At 41.5% G+C, this 21118-nt stretch overlaps 1 protein-coding gene across 2 annotated transcripts in view; it reads left to right on the forward strand.

The window, feature by feature from the left end:
- The window catches only part of GABBR2 (gamma-aminobutyric acid type B receptor subunit 2), an 810498-nt gene that overhangs the window by 402560 nt on the left and 386820 nt on the right, over nucleotides 1–21118 (forward strand). For both annotated transcript variants that reach the window (XM_089687541.1, XM_089687542.1), the window contains exon 5: nucleotides 7908–7973. In XM_089687541.1, coding sequence (XP_089543667.1) covers nucleotides 7908–7973 — 66 coding nt within the window. The remainder of the gene's footprint in view (nucleotides 1–7907; nucleotides 7974–21118) is intronic.

The raw sequence follows: 21118 nt of genomic DNA on the forward strand, positions 1-21118 counted from the left end.
TATCTGCAGAGCTCCTCTATTCTGCAGATACACTTAGAGGAGCTCTGCAGATACACTTTTTGCCGGCTTGGAATTATTCTTATTTTCATCCTACTTCTTCTTCTTCTTCTTCATCCTCATCCTCATCCTCAGAAGAAGAAGAGGATGAGGATGAAGAAGAAGAAGAAGAAGAAGAAGTAGGATGAAAATAAGAATAATTCCAAGCCGGCAAAAAGTGTATCTGCAGAGCTCCTCTAAGTGTATCTGCAGAATAGAGGAGCTCTGCAGATACACTTTTTGCCAGCTTGGAATTAGTCTTATTTTCATCCTACTTCTTCTTCTTCTTCCTCTTCATCCTCATCCTCTTCTTCTTCTTCTGAGGATGAGGATGAAGAAGAAGAAGAAGTAGGATGAAAATAAGAATAATTCCAAGCCGGCAAAAAGTGTATCTGCAGAGCTCCTCTATTCTGCAGATACACTTTGAGGAGCTCTGCAGATACACTTTTTGCCGGCTTGGAATTAATCTTATTTTCATCCTACTTCTTCTTCTTCTTCATCCTCATCCTCATCCTCAGAAGAAAAAGAAGAGGATGAGGATGAGGATGAAGAAGAAGAAGAAGAAGAAGTAGGATGAAAATAAGAATAAATCCAAGACGGCAAAAAGTGTATCTGCAGAGCTCCGCTAAGTGTATCTGCAGAGCTCTGCTATTTCCGACAGTTCTGTGACATTCACTCCATACAGCGGTTGAAACATTGTATCTATTTGTTTCCATAAATGGATCCATTTATGGAAACAAATAGATACAATGTTTCAACCGCTGTATGGAGTGAATGTCACAGAACTGTCAGAAATAGGCTATTTCTGACAGTTCTGGGACATTCCCTCCATACAGCGGTTGAAACCGCTGTATGGAGTGAATGTCACAGAACTGTCAGAAATAGGCTATTTCTGACAGTTCTGCGACATTCCCTCCATACAGCGGTTGAAACCGCTGTATGGAGTGAATGTCACAGAACTGTCAGAAATAGCCTATTTCTGACAGTTTTGGGACATTCACTCCATACAGCGGTTGAAACATTGTATCTATTTGTTTCCATAAATGGATCCATTTATGGAAACAAATAGATACAATGTTTCAACCGCTGTATGGAGTGAATGTCACAGAACTGTCAGAAATAGGCTATTTCTGACAGTTCTGGGACATTCCCTCCATACAGCGGTTGAAACCGCTGTATGGAGTGAATGTCACAGAACTGTCAGAAATAGCCTAAGAAATAGCGGAGCTCTGCAGATACACTTTTTGCCGGCTTGAAATTCTCCTTCTTCTCATCCTTCTTCTTCTTCTCATCCTTCTTCTTCTTCTCATCCTTCTCCTTCTTCTCATCCTTCTCCTTCTTCTCATCCTTCTTCTTCTTCTCATCCTTCTCCTTCTTCTCATCCTTCTTCTTCTCATCCTTCTCCTTCTTCTCATCCTTCTTCTTCTCATCCTTCTCCTTCTTCTCATCCTTCTTCTCATCCTTCTCCTTCTTCTCACCCTACTTCTCATCCTTCTTCTCATCCTTCTTCTCATCCTTCTCCTTCTTCTCATCCTTCTCCTTCTCCTTCTTCTCATCCTTCTCCTTCTTCTCATCCTTCTCCTTCTCCATCTTCTCATCCTTCTCCTTCTCCTTCTTCTCATCCTTCTCCTTCTCCTTCTCCTTCTTCTCATCCTTCTCCTTCTTCTCATCCTTCCCCTTCTCCTTCTTCTCATCCTTCTCCTTCTTCTCATCCTTCTCCTTCTTCTCATCCTTCTCCTTCTTCTCATCCTTCTCCTTCTCCTTCTTCTCATCCTTCTCCTTCTCCATCTTCTCATCCTTCTCCTTCTTCTCATCCTTCTCCTTCTTCTCATCCTTCTCCTTCTCCTTCCTATCATCCTTCTCCTTCTTCTCATCCTTCTCCATCTTCTCATCCTTCTCCTTCTCCTTCTTCTCATCCTTCTCCTTCTCCTCCTTCTCCTTCTCCTTCTTCTCATCCTTCTCCTTCTTCTCATCCTTCTCCTTCTTCTCATCCTTCTCCTTCTCCTTCTTCTCATCCTTCTCCTTCTCCTTCTCCTTCCTCATCTCCAAGGGCATTTAAATTAAAGGTACAGTGTTCTGCACTAATTTAAAGGCTCTCTGAAGCCTAGAAACCCTTTTTATAAGTTAACTTCGTAGCGAATAAATTTGCATCGAATCGAATTTCTTCCTGAAATTCGGCGAATCAGCCGAATCGAATTTTTGAATAATTCGCTCATCTCTAAAAATCTCCATGGTTCTTTCATGGCAGTTTCTTTTTTAATCTGAGCTAAAGTAAAACTTTTTTTGCACATCCTGGTGGCTATTTTTGTTGCAAACCTTGGAGGCTATTTCCTATTAAAGCAGCCCATTCATTTTCCAATGTTTACAGAAATAACTGCCAAATAGGTTGAACTATTCAGCTTGTGAACTAAAAGCTGTTGATCTAATTATTCCCCCATTGGGTACAGCCATCTTGCCTTTTCACACAGCTAAGACCTAAAACTGTTAATTACAACTTGCACCTAGAATACAACTCTGCTTTTTCTGTGATTCTTGTGTTTTATAATTCTACGCAGAGATCAGTAGCTAGTGGCATTGAATAGAACTGCAGATGAGGTCTTAACCACTGAAGTTTTACAAAAAGTCAACATTTGCATGTGTAATAGCTCTGTTTAGCCTGCCAATCATAAAGTAGTCTGTTTCAACTGGTTAATTAAGCAAGTATTATGTTTATGTTATTTGGGGATGGAAGGGTTTAATGGATTATTTTGATATCCAATTGTGTAGCACAGAGGTGTTCCTAATTGGTTTCAAATTAAATGTATTGCTGAGGCAGGCCCTCCCTCAGCTTATCTGTACAGAGTTTGTACAATCAGATTGTAACATATTTAGACATTACCTACATGTATCTCTAAAAACTTTGGATAAAGTAGGTACCAGTTTCTTCTTTATGACCTAATTTCTGAGATATTCCCTTATTTCCTGTTCTGCTGAGGACATCTAACAGGTACATTATGCAGTCCTTAAGCTCTTGGTCAGACAATCTGTGCTGGTTGATTTTCCCCTTCAACGGACATTGACTCACCTAAATCCTAAATCTTCAGATTGAAGGATAGTAGTGATCATCTACGATTTGGTCTAAACCCACTTCAGCCTGCACCCATGGGAAGCTGTTACATCATGTCAGGTCACCAACCCAATAACCTGCAGCCAAGGAATTTCCTACCCTGCTACCGCATATAACAATAAAGCAGGGACTCTGATGACATCAGGGGCGGACTGACCATTTGGAAACTCAGGCACTGCCCGAGGGCCCGGGGTCAGTAGGGGGCCCCATGAGATGCCCCTGGTACCTTTTTCATAGGCTTTTTTGAGTTTGGGCAAGGACACAGTGGCCCCATGATCCCCTATTGCCCGGGGGCCCCATGAGTTGTCAGTCTGCCCCTGGATGACATGGCCATATTTGGCCAATGGCTTCTTCTAAATACAGTCATATTGCCATATTAGGTCAATGATGTCACCTGCATCCCTGCCAATTTGTGTGGCTTTGGGACAGGGGTTTATCCAGCAGCTGATTGGGGGCCTGCTATGATATGATAGTTTCCCACGGGTTCAGCCCAAACCTTAGCTCATTACTGGTTGCTAGCCCTATAGGAAACTTAAAGCAGCATTTTCTCAAGCATGTTTTATTTTGTTTCAATTACTCTGCATGTTTCCATCCCTACACAGAAAGTAATAAAAAGAGATGCTCTCACAGCCAACACACAGTGAGGACAGGTTGTGATGCAGATAAAAGCATTTTGATTAGTGCCAAAATTACTTGTGAGCGAATATGGTGAAAATCAAAATGTGTTATCTACTACCAAAATTTTTTTTATATATAATAAGAATAATTAATATATATGTAAAAATAGGTTCGCTAGCACCCTACACCAACTCATAAATAGTGTTAATAACTCTATATATTCAAACAATAGGGCAGCGCTCCCTTACTGATTGATTAATGTACTAAAAATTATATATAAATTAGTGTACCAAAAAATATTTTTACATTTATAAATCCTACACTTGTGATTATGAATCTAAAAATACTCTATATAATTAACCTAAATATATACAAGTATATTAATGACCAAAACAATATAATTATCCAATCCCATAAAACAAAAACAATATATCACATCAACAAGTGTCCAAAATAATATTTAAATGAATAGTTCTCCAATATTAATATATGGATTTGTTCCAACACATAAGGCAGCTTCAGGATAATTGTTCCTCTATTATGTGCTTACCTCCTTATTTGCCTACTTATTATAGGCTGAAATAGCTGTTTGTCCTATAGGGACAGATGCAAAAACTGCTACTCCTGAACTCCTTCCCAGATGGTTCCACGCTGCAATTTGCTAATTATCCACCTGATGTCTCTCCAGTGTGTGGTTTCTTATGGTGGTATAAGGATGGATGGATGGATGGATTTCCCCTTCTCACCTCCAGGGGTCTATTCCTCCTTGTATCCCCTCTAGATCTCCACATACATGATACCAAAAGAAAAGCAAAAGATAGTGCCTTATCCTTTAAACACCTTTATTAATATAGCCAATAATCCCACTCACATATTTAACAAATAAAAAGCCCCTCCCCTACGCGTTACACCACCGGTCACGTGGCTTCATCAGGGGGAATTGATTAAATTTGATTTGATTGATTTGATCAATTTCCCCTGATGAAGCCACGTGACCGGTGGAGTAACGCGTAGGGGAGGGGCTCTGACATCATCACGCTTAGTCGGCTTGTCACGGCGAGTACGAGATTTGTGCTGAGCACACACAAAGTTTGATAAGGCGCTTTTTATTTGTTAAATATGTGAGTGGGAATTCTGGCTATATTAATAAAGGTGTTTAAAGGATAAGGCACTATCTTTTGCTTTTCTTTGTATCATATATGTGGAGACCTGGAGGGGATACAAGGAGGAATAGACCCCTGGAGGTGAGAAGGGGAAATCCATCCATCCATCCTTATACCACCATAAGAATTTACTGGGAGGAAGAAACAAATTGACAATAATATCAAAACAATGAACACTAAAACTGATTATACTCTAAAAAGGGGTTTCCTTCTAAAAATATTACTGCAATCTTATCAAACTTTAAAAAAAAAGGTTTGAAGAATACGTTATCGTTAAAGCAACAGAGCTTCATAAGAGCTAAGAAAATGTCAGTCGAGGACAGTGGTGCACAATTATAAAATGCTTTCAAATATTTATTCAACTCTCACGAATGTATTTTGATGATAGTACCTTACCTTGTCTTCAAAGCTTTTTAGTTCCTCTGCCTTCTGTTTGCATGGCAATTATAAAGCCATCATTAGTCAAGACAATAAGCATTAGGACATGATGTGCTTGTTTTTAGGCCTTAAAATGTATAATTCATAGAAAGAAAATAAGATACAAATACTCAGAGATTGGATATAGTTTAAAAATATTTCCACATAGTCATTTGTACCATTTAAAGCAGCTATCTTATGTATAAATATCTCATCACAACCAATTACTAATGCTGATCCATTTGCACTTTTCTATATTCGTAAGGGGTCATCATCTAATTGCAGAAAATGCAGGTGCTCCTGCCTTGCCAATACTAAGTGGGTGCGGATTAATGTCCTGCTTTTGGTGATGAATGAATGAAAAAAAAAAACAGTCCTCAGTTTACCAGGCATAGCTTGTCTTCCTCATGGCAAGAGCAGGTTAAGAAAAACAGGTCAACTATTTTATTGCAGAGAGCTCATTGCCAGAAGTCAACTCTATTGGTGCAGAGAGCTCAGTGCCAGGTAATTCCTGCGGTGGTGATTTAGGCACCAAAATAGGTATATTATTATTATTATTATACAGTATTTATAAAGCGCCAATGGTTTGCTCAGCGCTGTACATTACAAAGGGGGACAGAACATGTGACAGAACAATACCAATACAATGCAAAACATGAGGGGATCGAGGGCCCTGCTCTTTCGAGCTTACAATCTAGGAGGGAGGGGATAGTTACACAGGAGGAGATAGCTGTGGGGGATGGAGTGGTAGGAAGAGTGGAGGAGGTCGGCAGGTTAGGAGGGTGTGGTGTAGGCTTCCCTGAAGAGATGGGTTTTCAGGATGCGCCTAAAGGAGAGGAGAGTAGGTGATAATCTGATGGGTTGGGGCAGGGAGTTCCAGAGGATGGGTGACACCCTGGAGAAGTCCTGGAGGCGGGCATGGGAGGAGGAGACCAGGGAACTAGACAGAAGGAGGTCTTGTGAGGAGCGGAGTGTGCATGCTGGGTGGTACTTGGATATTAGGTCAGTGATGTAGTTCGGGGCAGTATGGTGGACAGCTTTGTACGTCAGTGTTAGGATTTTAAATTTGATCCGTTGCACAATCGGAAGCCAGTGGAGGGATTGGCAGAGGGGGGTGGCGGAGATGGAGCGGTTGGAAAGGTGAATGAGTCTGGCAGCCGTATTCAGGATCGACTAAAGCAGATATTGCCAGCGGCAAGGCAGGCCAGTGAGGAGGGAGTTGCAGTAGTCGAGTCGTGATATGATGAGGGAGTGGATGAGCTGTTTAGTGGTTTCTGGGGTTAGGAACGTGCGTATTTTGGTGATGTTGCGGAGGTGGAGTCTGCACGAGTTTGTTAAAGATTGGACTTGGGGCTGGAAGGATAGGTTGGAGTCCAGAATGACACCAAGTACTCTGGCCTGCGGGGCGGGTTCGATGGTGGCGTTGTTGGATGTGACGGAGAAGTCAATGGGGGGTGGTGTCCGGGCTGGGGGGAAGACAAGAAACTCGGTTTCCTTTTTGCCCTCCACCCCTAACCTTTATCTGAACCTTAAATTACCTGTCACATTAAAAGGAAACTTAGAGAGAAATATGGAGAATGCACTACCACGGTTTCAAAGGCCACACTTGCCCTGGCGTTCACCACTGTGGGGTCAGGGGTCCCAAGATGGCAGGAACTTAACCAAACCTGTCACGGTTTTTTGCTGTCTGAAATCCTTGTGAGGGATTTGCTTTCCCTTCCTTGCTGGAAAAACAGCAAGCACCTCTGTATAGCGAGAGGAAATCTCTCCAAAGTAGTCCAAAGAAATCTCCACTTACACAGTTCACTAGAACAAGTATCTAAAGTGAAAGATGTTTTATTTATTACTGTTCTGCTAACAATTTGGGGTTTATGTAGCAGTGACAATGGTTGCTAGGAGGAAAAGAGAAGATGAATCCCTCCAGCAGAGACACAGACAGCAATAAAGACTTAACAAGGGTTGTAATGTATTCAAAACCCAAAGAAATAGCTTTAGGTACACTTTAACCATTATGATGTAATCAAATCTTAACACTTAATGCTACCCTAATCATAACCCTTAACTAAACCGTGAAATTTAATACGTAACTTTATCCCAAGAATTTGCCCATTTTATCTCCAAACCGGACCTTATCCTTTAACCTTCATCTAAATAGTATTAATCCATAACGCTAAGTCAACCCAAAATGTAAATATTGTCAATAGCATTGGGCCATCCTACACCAAAATCAGCACCAAAAATACACAGCTTCAGCAAAAACAGATGTGTTCTTAGAATTAAAATAAAGTAATTGGTGGAAATGGGCCACCAACTATATTAATACAAGCCTATAAAATCACAGCACGTAATAGAGGAAAATAAACACCCAAACTACCTTTAAACAAAGTCTTACCCCTGTCCTATTTTGTATTCTTTCATCATTTACAGTAAGTAGCTACTCTAAAATCTATGGAGTAGATCACATGGATTTCATATTTATTTTTTTATGAAGAGAATTTAGCATTTTATTTTATATCAACAATGTTAATTGATGTTTTAATTCAAATCAATTGTACTTGTCTTCACAGGGCAATGATGTACGGATAATAATTGGGCAGTTTGATGAACATATGGCAGCTAAAGTCTTTTGTTGTGTAAGTATATTTCTAATGTATTCTAAAAAATAGTATAGTTTTTACATGTCATGTTAATTCAGTTTGGCTCTCTATCTGGTTATAAGCTGCTTCTAAAACAGAAGCTGTGCCTCTTCATATTCCCCCTGACCTTTTAGCCATTTGACAGCAGACTTACCCCTACTCGTTGTGCTCGCTCCCTTAAATATTTGGGAGTACAGATAACTCCTACTTACTCTTCCCTTTATACTGCTAACTACCCCCTTCTATTCCAGGAAATTCACAATATGTTGAAACTATGGGACACCTATCTCTTGGCTGGGAAGAATACATGTTAAAAATGTCTGTATTGCTGAAATTACTTAACTTTTTTGAAATGCTGTCTGTACCTATACCTTTAACCGAACTTAAGTCACTTCAATGCTAGTTCCTCAATTGTGTTTTGGCACATCAGATATCTGGTTCTGCAGTATTTTCTCTTAAGTCTCGTAGAGGACTGGGTGCCCCGGATGTTATTAGATATTATTATGCTACCAACTTACATTCTGGTGCTTCCTGGTCTAGCCAATATGCTCTAAATAGATGGTCAGAAATTGAGATGGGCTCCCTATACACACCCTTGCAGTTTGATCTGGTCTGCCTCTGCCTACATTACACTGAACGGGTTATGTTTGGCTCCAATGTTGTTCACATTGAGGATTTGGTGTTTATGCTCTACCAAGTTCTCTCTCTCTTCACCATGCCCCCCATTATCTAATGTACTCTTTAATATTCTAATTTCTGTTAGCCTATTCTATGGCCACATGGCTCTTTGGGCCCAAATCACACTCTTTTAGCTGCGCCATTATGTTAACCCTACTACTCAAAGGCTTCACACCTTTAATGACCTGCAGGCCAAGTACCACATTCCTAAACATATGTTTTTCTCTTACCTTCAAATTAAACACAATTTTTTCTCCCTTTACCCATCACTTACTGTATTTTGCTAAACCTACTACATTTGAATACATCTGTGCCCAAAGCCCGTATAAATTGCACTTATTATTAGCATTATGCAGGGTTTATATAGCGCCAACAGTTTGCTCAGCGCTTACAATATAAAGGCAGACAATACAGCAACGATACAGTTCAACACAAGAGGCTTAGGAGGGCCCTGGTCCTTGGAGTTTACAATCTAAGAGGGAGGGGCTGGTGGTACAAAAGGTAATAACTGTGGGGGATGAACTGATAGGAGGAATAGAAGATTCTATTATTAGCTGAAGGCAGGATAGGCTTCCCTGAAGAGATAACCCTGAGAGGTTTTCAGAGATTGCCTAAAAGTGGGCAGAGTAGACAATAGTTGGATAGAGTGGGGTAGAGAGTTCCAGAGGTTGGAGGAGGCTCTGGAGAAATCCTGGAGATGATCATGAGAGGAGGAGACAAGGGAGCTAGAGAGCAGGAGGTCATGGGAGGAGCGGAGAGGACGGTTGGGGTGATATTTGGAGACAAGTTTGGTGATGTAAGTTGTAGAGTTATAAATGGCTTTATATGTTATTGTTAATGTTTTGAATTTTATTTGTAGGATAATGGGAAGCCAGAGGAGGGAATGGCAGAAAGGGATGGCAGATATGGAATGGTTAGTAAGGTGGATGAGTCTGACAGCAGAATTTACGATAGACTACAGAGGGGATAGCTTGCAATTAGGTAGGCCAGTGACGAGGGTGTTTCAATAGTTAAGGCTAGAGATAATAAGGGAGTGAATAAGTTGCTTAGTGGTTTCAGAGGTTAAGAACGGGCGTATCTTGGAGATGTTGCGGAGGTGAAGTCTGGCATGAAGGGAGGGACTGATGGTTGTATTATTGATCTTAATGGAGAAGTCAGGGGAGGGGGCACAGGCTGGAGGGAATAGTTTGAGCTCCATTTTGGAAAGATTTAGTTTGAGGAAGTGAATGCTGATATGTCACTTAGTAGGTCAGTAATGCGAGAGGAGGCTGAAGGGGCAAGGTGAGGAGTAGAAAGATAGGTTTGTGTGTTATCAGCATAGAGATGGCACTTAAAGCCATGGGAGTTTATCAAGTGACCAAGGGAGGATGTGTAGATGGAGAAGAGAAGGGGTCCAAGGACAGAACCTTGAGGGACTCCTACAGAAAGAGGAAGTGGAGAGGAAGAGACCAAGTTATAGCTAACACTGAAGGAGCACTGCGATAAGTAGGAGGAGACCCAGGAGAGAACAGACTTGGAGGCCAAGAGAGTGGAGTTTTTTGAGGAGGAGGGGATGGTCAACAGTATCAAAAGCAGCAGAGAGGTCAAGTAGTAAGAGTATGGAGTAGTGGTCATTGGTTTTAGCAGTTAGTAAATCATTAGAGAGTTTTAGTAGGGCAGTTTCAGTGGAGTGGAGTGAGCAAAAGCCAGACTGTAAAGGGTCAAGAAGGTTATTGTCAGTGAGTTAGGAGCTCAGGCGATTGTAGACTAAGCGTTCTAAGAGTTTAGAGGTAAACGGGACAAGGGAGATGAATCTTAAGTTGTTCAGGTTGGTGGGGTCCAGTGAGGGCTTTTTAAGTATGGGAGTGACCTGCGCATGCTTTAGAGGGGTACGGAAGGCACCATTAGAGAGGGAGAGATTGAAGATGTGAGTGAGGGAACATAGGGCAGAAGAAAAGCGTGACCATAGTAGTTGAGAGAGGACAAGATCCAGGGGGCAAGTGGTGAGACGGGCTTCTGAGAAAACTTTATGACCTCTTCAATATTAGCAAAGTCAAAAGTTTTGAGGGAGGTTTAGTATAAGGCATGCTAAGTGGGATAGATGTCTGTGTAGTGAAGATGCCCCTATGAATTGCATCAATCTTGTTTTTGAAATGATTTGCAATCTCGTAAGCAGTCAGTGAGTTACTGGGTGGAGGTGAAGGTGGAGAAAGTAGAGAGTTAAAAGTACAGAAGACACGACAAGGTCTGGGTGACTAGGTATTAATAAGAGTGACAAAGTAGGCTTATTTAGCAGCATGGAGGGAGGAATTGTATGTTAAGGAATCAGATTTATATAGGGTGAATGCTTACTGGGATTTGATTTTACGCCACAGTCGCTCCAGTGCACGACTATGTCTCCTAAGATTTCTGGTGTTGTCAGTCTGCCATGGTTGTAATGGTCGGGGCCTGATACTTTGTGTAGTTAGAGAAGCAAGTGAGTCTAGTGTAGATGAAAGCGAACTGTTGTGGCCAGGTGGCCATGTTGTGTTGTGGCCAGGTGGCCATGTGGGTAATTGTTTTCTGCTTTGAGGAATACGTGTTTGGAGACAAGGACACTGTGAAGGTGATGAGATTGTGATCAGAGAGAGGAAAGGGGGTGTTTGTGAAGTTGTAGGGTGTGCAAAGACGGGAGAAAACAAGGTCTAATGTATTCCCATCAGAGTGAGTAGAGGACTGTGTCCATTGTGTTAGGGCAAAAGATGAAATTAGGTTGAAGAGTTTGGATGTAGCTGGGTTGTTCACATTAATGGGGATGTTAAAATCTTCAAGAATGATAGTGGGTATTTCAGAGGAGAGAAAGTAGGGTAGACAAGCAGAGAAGGCATCATGAAAGCACAACATAGGTCCAGGAGGCCGGTAAGATCACTGCAATCCTCAGAGAAATGGGAGAAAACAGCCAAATGCAGTGAGTCTCAAAAGAAGAGAAGCATAGAGAGGGAGGGTTAGGGAGGACTTGATAGCTGCTCAGTGGGGATAGAAGCAAACCAACTCCACCTCCTTTCTGACCACTGGGTCTGGGTGAGTGAGTCCAGAGAAGGCCTCCATAGGAAAGTGCTGTGGGAAAAGCAGAATCTAATGCTTGAAGCCAGGTTTCTGTAATTGCTAGTAGGTAAAGGGAGAGGGAGACAAAATGGCCATGGACATAGGTGAGTTTATTACAGACAGAGCGGGCATTCCAGAGTGCACATGGAAAAGGGAGGGTGGTTTTTAGGGAAATGGGGATTGAGATTAAATTGAGTGGATTGTGGCTATTCCTGGAGGAAGGAGGGTGCCTGGTGTGGGGGTGAGATACTGGAGGACCAGGGTTTAGGGAGATATCCCCAGATCTCAGGCTGGACATTGTCTTACTGAAGATCTTTACACTTATGTTCATAAATGGTCCCACATTTTTCAGTGGCCTATCACCCTCTCTTTTAGGGACAAGATTTGGTCTTCCATTTCCAAAATCTCCTATTGCGTGGTGCAGAGAGAGACTGCTTTCAAAATTCTAATGATTTGGTACAGGACACCTGAAGTATTACACTGCCATGACCCTTCACTTTCTCATTTAGCTGGCGCTGTGGCACTGATGTAGGTTCTCATTATCATTCCTTCTGGCAATGCAAGTTGATTACTCTTTTTTGAAATATCGTGATGTCTCTGCTTCAATGATTAAATTAAATGCCCTTTCTGCTGGACACATTACATTACTATTTGGGCCTTCCCTTCCCGAGCATTAGTAAGCCTGTGAATAAGCTAATCTCTTACATTTTGCTATCAGCTAAGAGATTGTCAAGGTCCTACCTTTTCCCAGAGGTTATGTTACTCCATGTGCTGGCATCCATCTTGGATTTCTGCTGAGCATGATGGGAATCTTTTATGCCTTCAGGTCTCTGAGGTCCATCCCCCAGAGGGGTGTGGCTGAGTACATATAAGCCTGGGATCTGCACATGCTCTTTGCACTTGTGTCTTTGTCTTGCTACAGCTCTGTGTATACGCTCGTGACTCTTCTGGTATTCTGACTCGGCTTGTGACTAAGACCATTCTCTGTGTTTCCCTTTGATCTGACCTTCCGTTGCTGAACCCGGCCCGTGATTCTCTGTCTACTGTTCTGTACTGTTTTGTCCCGTTGTTGTTGACCCGGCTTGTCTGACTACGCTATTGTCATTCTCACCAGCTACATGCCATTGGCGGCGGCCATTACCGCAGCCGGGGTGTCTCGGGGGCCGCGACCTGGTTCCTGGCTGCGTCAAGTCCATCCCCACCATCAGGGGCCCTGGTGAAGGGCAGCCTGGGACTTAGACTCCGCGCCCTGAGGGACTTCGGTCTGTTGGTGGTGGTTGTCGTTAGCCAGTGCATTACCCTGCCACTAGGCCTACCTGTCTGTTCCACAGCCCTGCCCTGACAGAGATCCATCCCATTAAATTGTCTGTCTCCTGTCCCTCCTTCTCTAGTCCAGCTTTTGAATATTTTAGCTGATATTCAGAGAATGGAACACCTAACTGCTTTAGTAAATGACACTGCATCTCAATTCAACAAAGTGTGGGACACCTGGGACCAGTCTGAGTATGGCTCCTCCTCTATATCATGATCTAGGTGTTTTTCAAGGTGCTTTACTCTTTTTGTCGCATTTTATTATTTAATTGTATCATGTATTGTAGCACCTAACTTTTTATGGACACTTTTTGTGGCATTTATTAATTCAGATGATTTTACTGTATCACTTATAGATTCACATATTTTCTCACTGTACTGCTTTTTTGTTTTATAAGTTTTGTCTAGTTGGTATCACAAATATAGTGGCTTCTTATTTACATTAATTTATTCCTTAGTGCAGATTTTCTCTTTTGTTACTACATTGCTCAAAAAAATTAAAGGAACACTTTTTAATCAGAATATAGCATCAAGTCAGTTAAACTCCTGGGATATTAATCTAGTCAGTTAAGTAGCAGAGAGGGTTGTTAATAAGTTTCAGCACCTTAAATTAACAACAGGTGCACTAGATGGGCAATAATGAGATGACCCTCCAAAACAGGAATGGTTTTACAGGTGGAGGCCTGTAACATTTTTTACCTACTCATCTTTTCTGACTGTTTTTCACTAGTTTTGCATTTGGCTAGGGTCAGTGTCACTACTGGTAGCATGAGGTGATACCTGGACCCTACAGAGTGTGCACAGGCAGTCCAACTCCTTCAGGAATGGCACATCAATACGTGCCATTGCCAGAAGGTTTACTGTGTCTCCCAGCACAGTCTCAAGAGCATGGAGGAGATTCCAGGAGACAGGCAGTTACTCTGAGAGAGCTGCACAGGGCCGTAGAAGGACCTTAACTCATCAGCAGGACCAGTATCTGCTCCTTTGTGCAAGGAGGAATGGATTGAGCACTGCCAGAGCCCTACAAAATGACCTATAACAGGCCACTGGTTTGAATGTCTCTGACCATACAATCAGAAACAGTCTTCATGAGGGTGTCCTGGGGGTCCGACATCCTCTAGTGGGCCCTGTGCTCACTGCCTGGTACCATAGAGCTCGATTAGCATTTGCCATTTAACACCAGAATTGTCAGGTCCGGCACTGGCACCCTGTGCTTTTCAAAGATGAGAGCAGGTTCACCCTGAGCACATGTGACAGACATGAAAGGGTCTGGAGAAGCCGTGGAGATCCTTATGCTGCCTGTAACATCTTTCAGCATAACTATTTTGGTGGTAAGTTAGTGATGGTCTGGGGAGGCATATCCATGAAGGGACGCACAGACCTCTACAGGCTAGACAGTGGCACCCTGACTGCCATTAGGTATCGGGATGAAATCATTGGACTTATTGTCAGACCCTACGCTGGTGCAGTGGGTCCTGGGTTCCTCCTGGTGCACAACAATGCCCGGCCTCATTAGGGAGTGAGTATGCCGGCAGTTCCTGGAGGATGAAGGAATTGATACCATTGAATGGCCCCCACGCTTGCCTGACCTAAATCCAATAGAAAACCTCTGGGATATCATGTTTTGGTCCATGCGACAGATTGCACCTCAGACTGTCCAGGAGCTCAATGATGCCCTGGTCCAAATCTGGGAGGAAATACCCCAGAACACCATTCGTCATCTCATTATAAGCATGCCTTGACATTGTCAGGCATGCATACAAGCATGTGGGGACCATTTTTAGTTGCTGCAATGAAATTTCAGCAAAATAGACTAGCCTGCTGCATAATTTTTTGACTTTGATTTTCGAGGTGTCTTTGAATTCAGTCCTCTGTAGGTTGATACTTTTCATTTCCATCAAACAATGGGGCATCCTTACGTTCCTAACACATTACCCAGTCCATATAAGTATAGATATCCAGCATGATATTTTTCCCCGTTGAGGTCTGATGTGTTTTCAAAGTGTTCCTTTAATTTTTTTTGAGCAGTGTATATCATATTAGAAAGCCATAGTAGGATTTTGCTCTGGGAGAGAGGAAAAATCTCACAGGGCAATGATGTACAGATAATAATTTGGCAGTTTGATGAACATAGAATAGCTAAAGTCTTCTGTTGTGTAAGTGCACTTATAATGTATTTTTAAAAAATAGTATAATCTCCTAGTTAATTATTGAATTACTATTTTCTAAATAAAGTCTCTTTGTTCATATGACATGTCTGACTGAGAAACTCAAGCTGAAATCTATTTTGGAAGGCAATAGATTTCCCATAAATCATTACTATTGTAGTAGAAAGCAACAGTGGGTTTTTGCTCTGGGGCAAATAAAAGAGGAGAAAAAGCTGAAAGATAAAATGAAGAAAGCAGGTTTATTTAGTGAAAATTCTTTGCATACCGTTTCAGTGGGATAAAAAGGTCTCTATTTCAAAATCTCTTTTAAAAGATAGGTTCACCTTTCATAACATGTTACATTCATATTCAGAGTGTAACATGTAACATGTTGTGAAAACTCCAGCACCTGCTCCCTGCTGATCCCCCGCTTTGACAGCTATCGGGGCATCTTCTCCCCCCCCGCTAGCTGTAAGATTTTTTTAAAAAGTGGCCATGCAGGGCTCTGACTACCCAGCCGTGTCACTCCTCCTTAGCAGCTGTCAGCTTGTAGTTCTCAATGAACTATCACTCCCTGTCAGTATATCTTCTTGCTTGTACATCCCGTATGGGCAAACAGATATACTGACAGATCAGCAGGAAACCTGCATGGCACCAGTGATCTACTGATCGCTGGTGCAATGCTTTACAGGCTCCTGCAGCAAAAAACACCCATTTTGTTTACCAAAAGGTGAACTTATCCTTTAGGAAGATGTTGACCATGATCAAGTAATTAATTTGAAAATGTTCATTTTACATTTTTTCAAGTGAATTATTTGATCAACATTCATATAGTTTATTTCTAACATTATGTGATCCAGGGGTGGACTGACCATTTGGAAACTCGGGCACTGCCCGAGGGCCCGGGGTCAGTAGGGGGCCCCATGAGATGCCCCTGGTACCTTTTTCATAGGCTTTTTTAGTTTGGGCAAGGACACAGGGGCCCCATGATCCCCTATTGCCCAGGGGCCCTGTGAGTTGTCAGTCCGCCCCTGATGTGATCCTAACATTATTGTACCAACTTAGTAATTTGTTACCTGCAATTTTGTCAGGACTGGCTGATCTGCAAGTAGATATTTTCAACATGCTATACAATTGCATAGTCATAAATGAAATCTATGCATTGGTAAACTTTAAGACAAAGAAAATACTGGACATAGAGTAAGATGATTATCTAATATCCAGATGTAATCATTTCATAAAAATCTGCTCTACCCATTTTAATAACATGAATTTCTTCGACAGTCCTTTCTCACAAAAAGCCAACCAAATTCTACCTGTTGGGTTTTGCTCAGATCACTACTTTAAACATACAGTATATTACATTATTGAAAATATTACAATTCATAGAGTTTAATTTATTAAAAAGTGCAAAATCTGTTGCAGATTTGCATAGAAACCAATTGGCTTCCAAGGTTTTTTTTGTCAAAGCTTAATTGAACAAGCTGAAGTTAGAAGATGATTGGCTAACATGCAGAGCTGAACCAGATTTTCCACTCTTCAGTTTTATCAAATCAACCCCATAGTGGGTTTAGCTAGGCTAACATTTAGCTAGCAGACAGTCATATTACTTGGTCATTATCTGTCCTCTCCAAACATTCATTATTTGATGTCTGGCTGTTGTAGTGAGAGGAGAAGTACACCCTTGCAGCTGTTGTGGATTGTGCATAGCAGATGACAGGTTGTATTTTAACTCTTGCCCCTCCCTCTTTATCATTAGAGCAAGAGAATATAGGGAATTATGTCCTTGAGGAGGTTTGGGTTCAGCAACAGAAGCTGCAGCAGATGTAATGCAGTTTAACGTGGTAAATGGGAAGCAGATCAAAAGCTAAGACGATAAACTTTCTATAGCTGGGCATTATACTTCTCCCAAAGAAAATATTAATGGCACATCATATGTTGCATGAAAGCTGCAATGCGTACCTGGAGAGCCATGACTTATCCTTTGTGTTCACACAGTTTAAAAACGTATGAAGAATGGGTGTCATGGCTTGTATTGCTGGAATCTGGCTTTCTGACTTCCAGGGATCCAGTAGGCATCCCACTTTTATTTGGGAGCAAAGAGTGCAGAATAATAATTGGACAGGATTATCTGCCCACTGTAATATGAAGAACCTAACTGTAAAGAACTCTACTGTCTTCTTGACCTTGGAATTCCCATGTGAAGTGATAAGAGGTCCAGTGGACGTTTTGTCTGTTCACTATATGTTGTGTTGATTGTTCCACCATATCACCAGTGTAGTGTATTCTGCGATATAGTTTTTTATCTAGTAAGCACATGAATCATTTTTAGACATGACACTCCTATTTCCCCTTAGACATGTCATTGAAACTACTAGCACAATCACAATAAGATTTGGCTTCAGAATTACAAAAATTTGGATTGGCTCTCGTATGTGTAATATTTACTCACCAATAATACCAGACAGCTTCTGGACAGAGACTTAAATGGATCCATGGACTTGCTAATGGACTCAAGTAAGCTGTCTGCTCACTTTTTGCCATTTTGCACCATGATCAGGGGCGGACTGACAACTCATGGGGCCCCCGGGCAATAGGGGATCATGGGGCCCCTGTGTCCTTACCCACACTCAAAAAAGCCTATAAAAGGCACCAGGGGTATTTCTTGGGGCCCCTACTGACCCCGGCCCCTCGGGCAGTTCTCGAATGGTCAGTCCACCCCTGACCATGCTGTAAGATTGAGAAAAGTGCAAGATCATTTTAGAAAATAGAGATTATGTTTCTGTTACTGGCAGTGGGTTGTCTGGAATTCCTGTCTGAAATTACTTTTTTTGATCATATATTTTTTATTGAATTTTCAACTAAAAAAAGTACAAATAGTATAGACATTAAGAACAATAATCTGGCACAAAACAGAAAACAGCAGTTTATATAATTTTTAATGTAGACAAAAATAAACAGTTTGCAGACAACAAATTATAGCCAGTCCTACATCCATTTGCCATTAAAAATGTGGCTAGCATACCTAAGCTTAGGACTCCTGTCAGGAATGGACTTGCCAATAATGGTGGGACTCACCTGCCTTGTGGGCTGCAGTACCAGGGCTGGCCAGCGGGTGCTCTCAGCAATCAGAGACTCACCCCTGCAATCAGCCAAAACACCTGAAGCTGATTGCAGGGGTTGTATTTAAGGAATGGCCAGACTCACAGTCAAGGCCGTGGTGTGTGTTTTCCATGGGCCCCTGTATCTTGTATCCTGTATTCCTGTTCCTGTTTCTGCCTGACTTGTTGCCAACCCTGCCTGATCCTGACCTCTGCTGACTTCTCCTGTTTGATCCCTGGCTTGTGACCCTGACCATTCTCTGCCTGACCCTCTGCACCGCGCTGCCCGAGTTACTGAACCCAGCTTGTGACCCCGACCACTCTCCCGCCTGTTTCTGGTACTCCGTTTGCCCGTTTGCTACTGACTCGGTCTGCCTGACGACTCTTGCTTTGTATGTATTGTTATCTGTGGGTGGTTTGGTTTGGTTTGTTTGCACTGTGTTTAGGTTTAGTTTTGCACTGCGTTTTGTATTGTTAGTCTTAATAAATTATATTGTTTATACCATATCTGAAGCCTGCGTTTCCCTGTGTCAGTCCACACACCTCTGGTCATACCCGGAGCCCTGACAACTCCTAAGAAGGCAGCTAGAGATGTTGCTTACTTTTCTGACTATCTTAGTCCTCTAACACAACAATAAGATTCAGGAAGTAAAGAGCAGTAATGGGAGTGGAGGAGGGGGTTATAATCCAACCAATGATTCCATAATAAAGGATATTTATGATTAGCTCATCTAAATTAATATGTAACATTCTCAAAAAGCATTAAATCTGTCTAGTTCCAATTTCCACACTTCTATAGCAGGGGGACTATTACACACCCATTAAAGGACAACCATGAATAGTACTCCAAAAGATCCAGAGAAGTGTGGGCATGAAGGGAAGAGAAATCAAAAAGTCCCAGGACACATGTATAACAAGTATTGGTGAAAGTGGAAGTAAAAACCTGATTTATAATTTCAATGACATTGCCCCAATAAAAAACTAATTTGGATATCTTCAAAGCAGGTGTAATAGAGATCCCTTACATCAATGGTCTTATTTCCAGCTATTTGTATGCAGAAACAATGGTGTTCAATAAACAAAATGGATGCAAATGTTGCAAAATGGACAGCTGAGTTAACCTATGGGAAGCTAAGAAAGCACTTGTTAATTCCTGCATTATATTATCCCAATCTTCATCAGATATACACTCACCAGTCACTTTATTAGGTACATCTTGCTAGTGCCAAAAAAAAATCCCCCACACAATTACACCACAACCACCAGCCTGAACCATTGATACAAGGCAGGATGGATCCATGATTTCCACCAAATTCTGACCCTACCATCTGAATTTCACAGCAACCAGTCTACCCATTCTCCTCTGACCTATGACATCAACAAGGCATTTTCATCCACACAACTGCCTCTCACTAGATATTTTCTCTTTTTTGGACCATTCTCTATAAAACTCTAGAGATGGTTGTGCGTGAAAATCCCAGTTAGCAATTTTTTAAATACTCAGACCAGCCAGTCTGGCACCAACAACCATGCCATGCTCAAAATCTCTTAAATCCATTTTCTTCCCCATTCTGATGCTCAGTTTGAACTTCAGCAATTTGTCTTCACCATGTCTGCATGTCTAAATGCCATGTGATTGGCTGATTAGCAATTTGTGTTACCAAGCAATTGAACAGGTGTACCTAATAAAGTGGCCGGTGAGTGTGTGTTCCAAATCAGAATCCCACCCTTGTCTAATTTTCAGAGGGAACTAAAATATAAACTTAATCAGTAGATGGGAATATATACATAGCTCACACATTTTTTGCTAGTTGTCCTGACCAACTCATTAAAAAACAGAGCATGGGGCAGCTGTTTTTGGTGTTTGAAATGTTTGTTTATATGTGGAGAGAAAATATCTTGCATTTGTTGAAAGAAGAAAAGGATCTCTTTCTTATATAATTTATTAATGGTTTACATACCTGTCTTCTTTCAGTTTTGAAAACCTTGGAGCTTATAAAAATCCAGTAGCATGTCATTGTCCCATATAAACATATAGTTAGTGCAACTTTTAATATCCAAAATCTGTTTAACGGATTCTCAACTCTTGCCAATAAGAAACATTGGAGGCATATAGGAGAAGGTCTTCACATATACATATGCCGTAGTGTCAGACACTTAAATCCCCTTTCTTTCCCATTTTGATGCTCTTTGTGAACTTCAGCATGTCGTCTTCACCATGTCTAGATGCCTAAATGCATTGAGATGCTGCCATGTGACTGGCTGATTAGCAATGTGTGTTACCAAGCAATTGAACAGTTGAACAGTTGAACATAATAAAGAGGACCGTGGGTGTAGTTAGTATAACTTTTAATATCCAAAATCTGTTTAGTGGATTCTCAACTCTTGCAAATATGAAATATTGGAGGCATAAAGAAAAAGTTCTTCATATATACCATAGGTTCTGGTAAATATAGATGACTTAAACATGCATAGCAAAGCATTATAAGATTGGGGGTGTAAACGTCCTCTATCCCAACCTTCCAAACTGCAATGTGCTGGAGCTAGGATGCAATAAAGTAAAGTTAAGGAGCTGGACTGGGGGTGGCTAATGACCCCATATCTTTTGGCTACTATAGTATCTCTAACTTCAGTTTAGGAGGTTTTTGTTTCCAGATCAAGTCCCTAAAAACACTATTAATTTGATTTAAAAAATTTTAAAGAAAAGGGGAAATTAATGAAATAATTGAGAAAATTAGACATCCAAATCATTTTGATGAGATTGGTCCTTCCATCTACTAAGAGAGGCTGCTTGCACTACACTGTACATTGTATTTTAAATCTAGGTAAAAGAGATTGGAAA

Source organism: Staurois parvus, unplaced genomic scaffold, assembly GCF_062004578.1.
Source record: "Staurois parvus isolate SC_StPar_1 unplaced genomic scaffold, SC_StPar_1.0 ptg000429l, whole genome shotgun sequence".
Taxonomy (NCBI): domain Eukaryota; kingdom Metazoa; phylum Chordata; class Amphibia; order Anura; family Ranidae; genus Staurois; species Staurois parvus.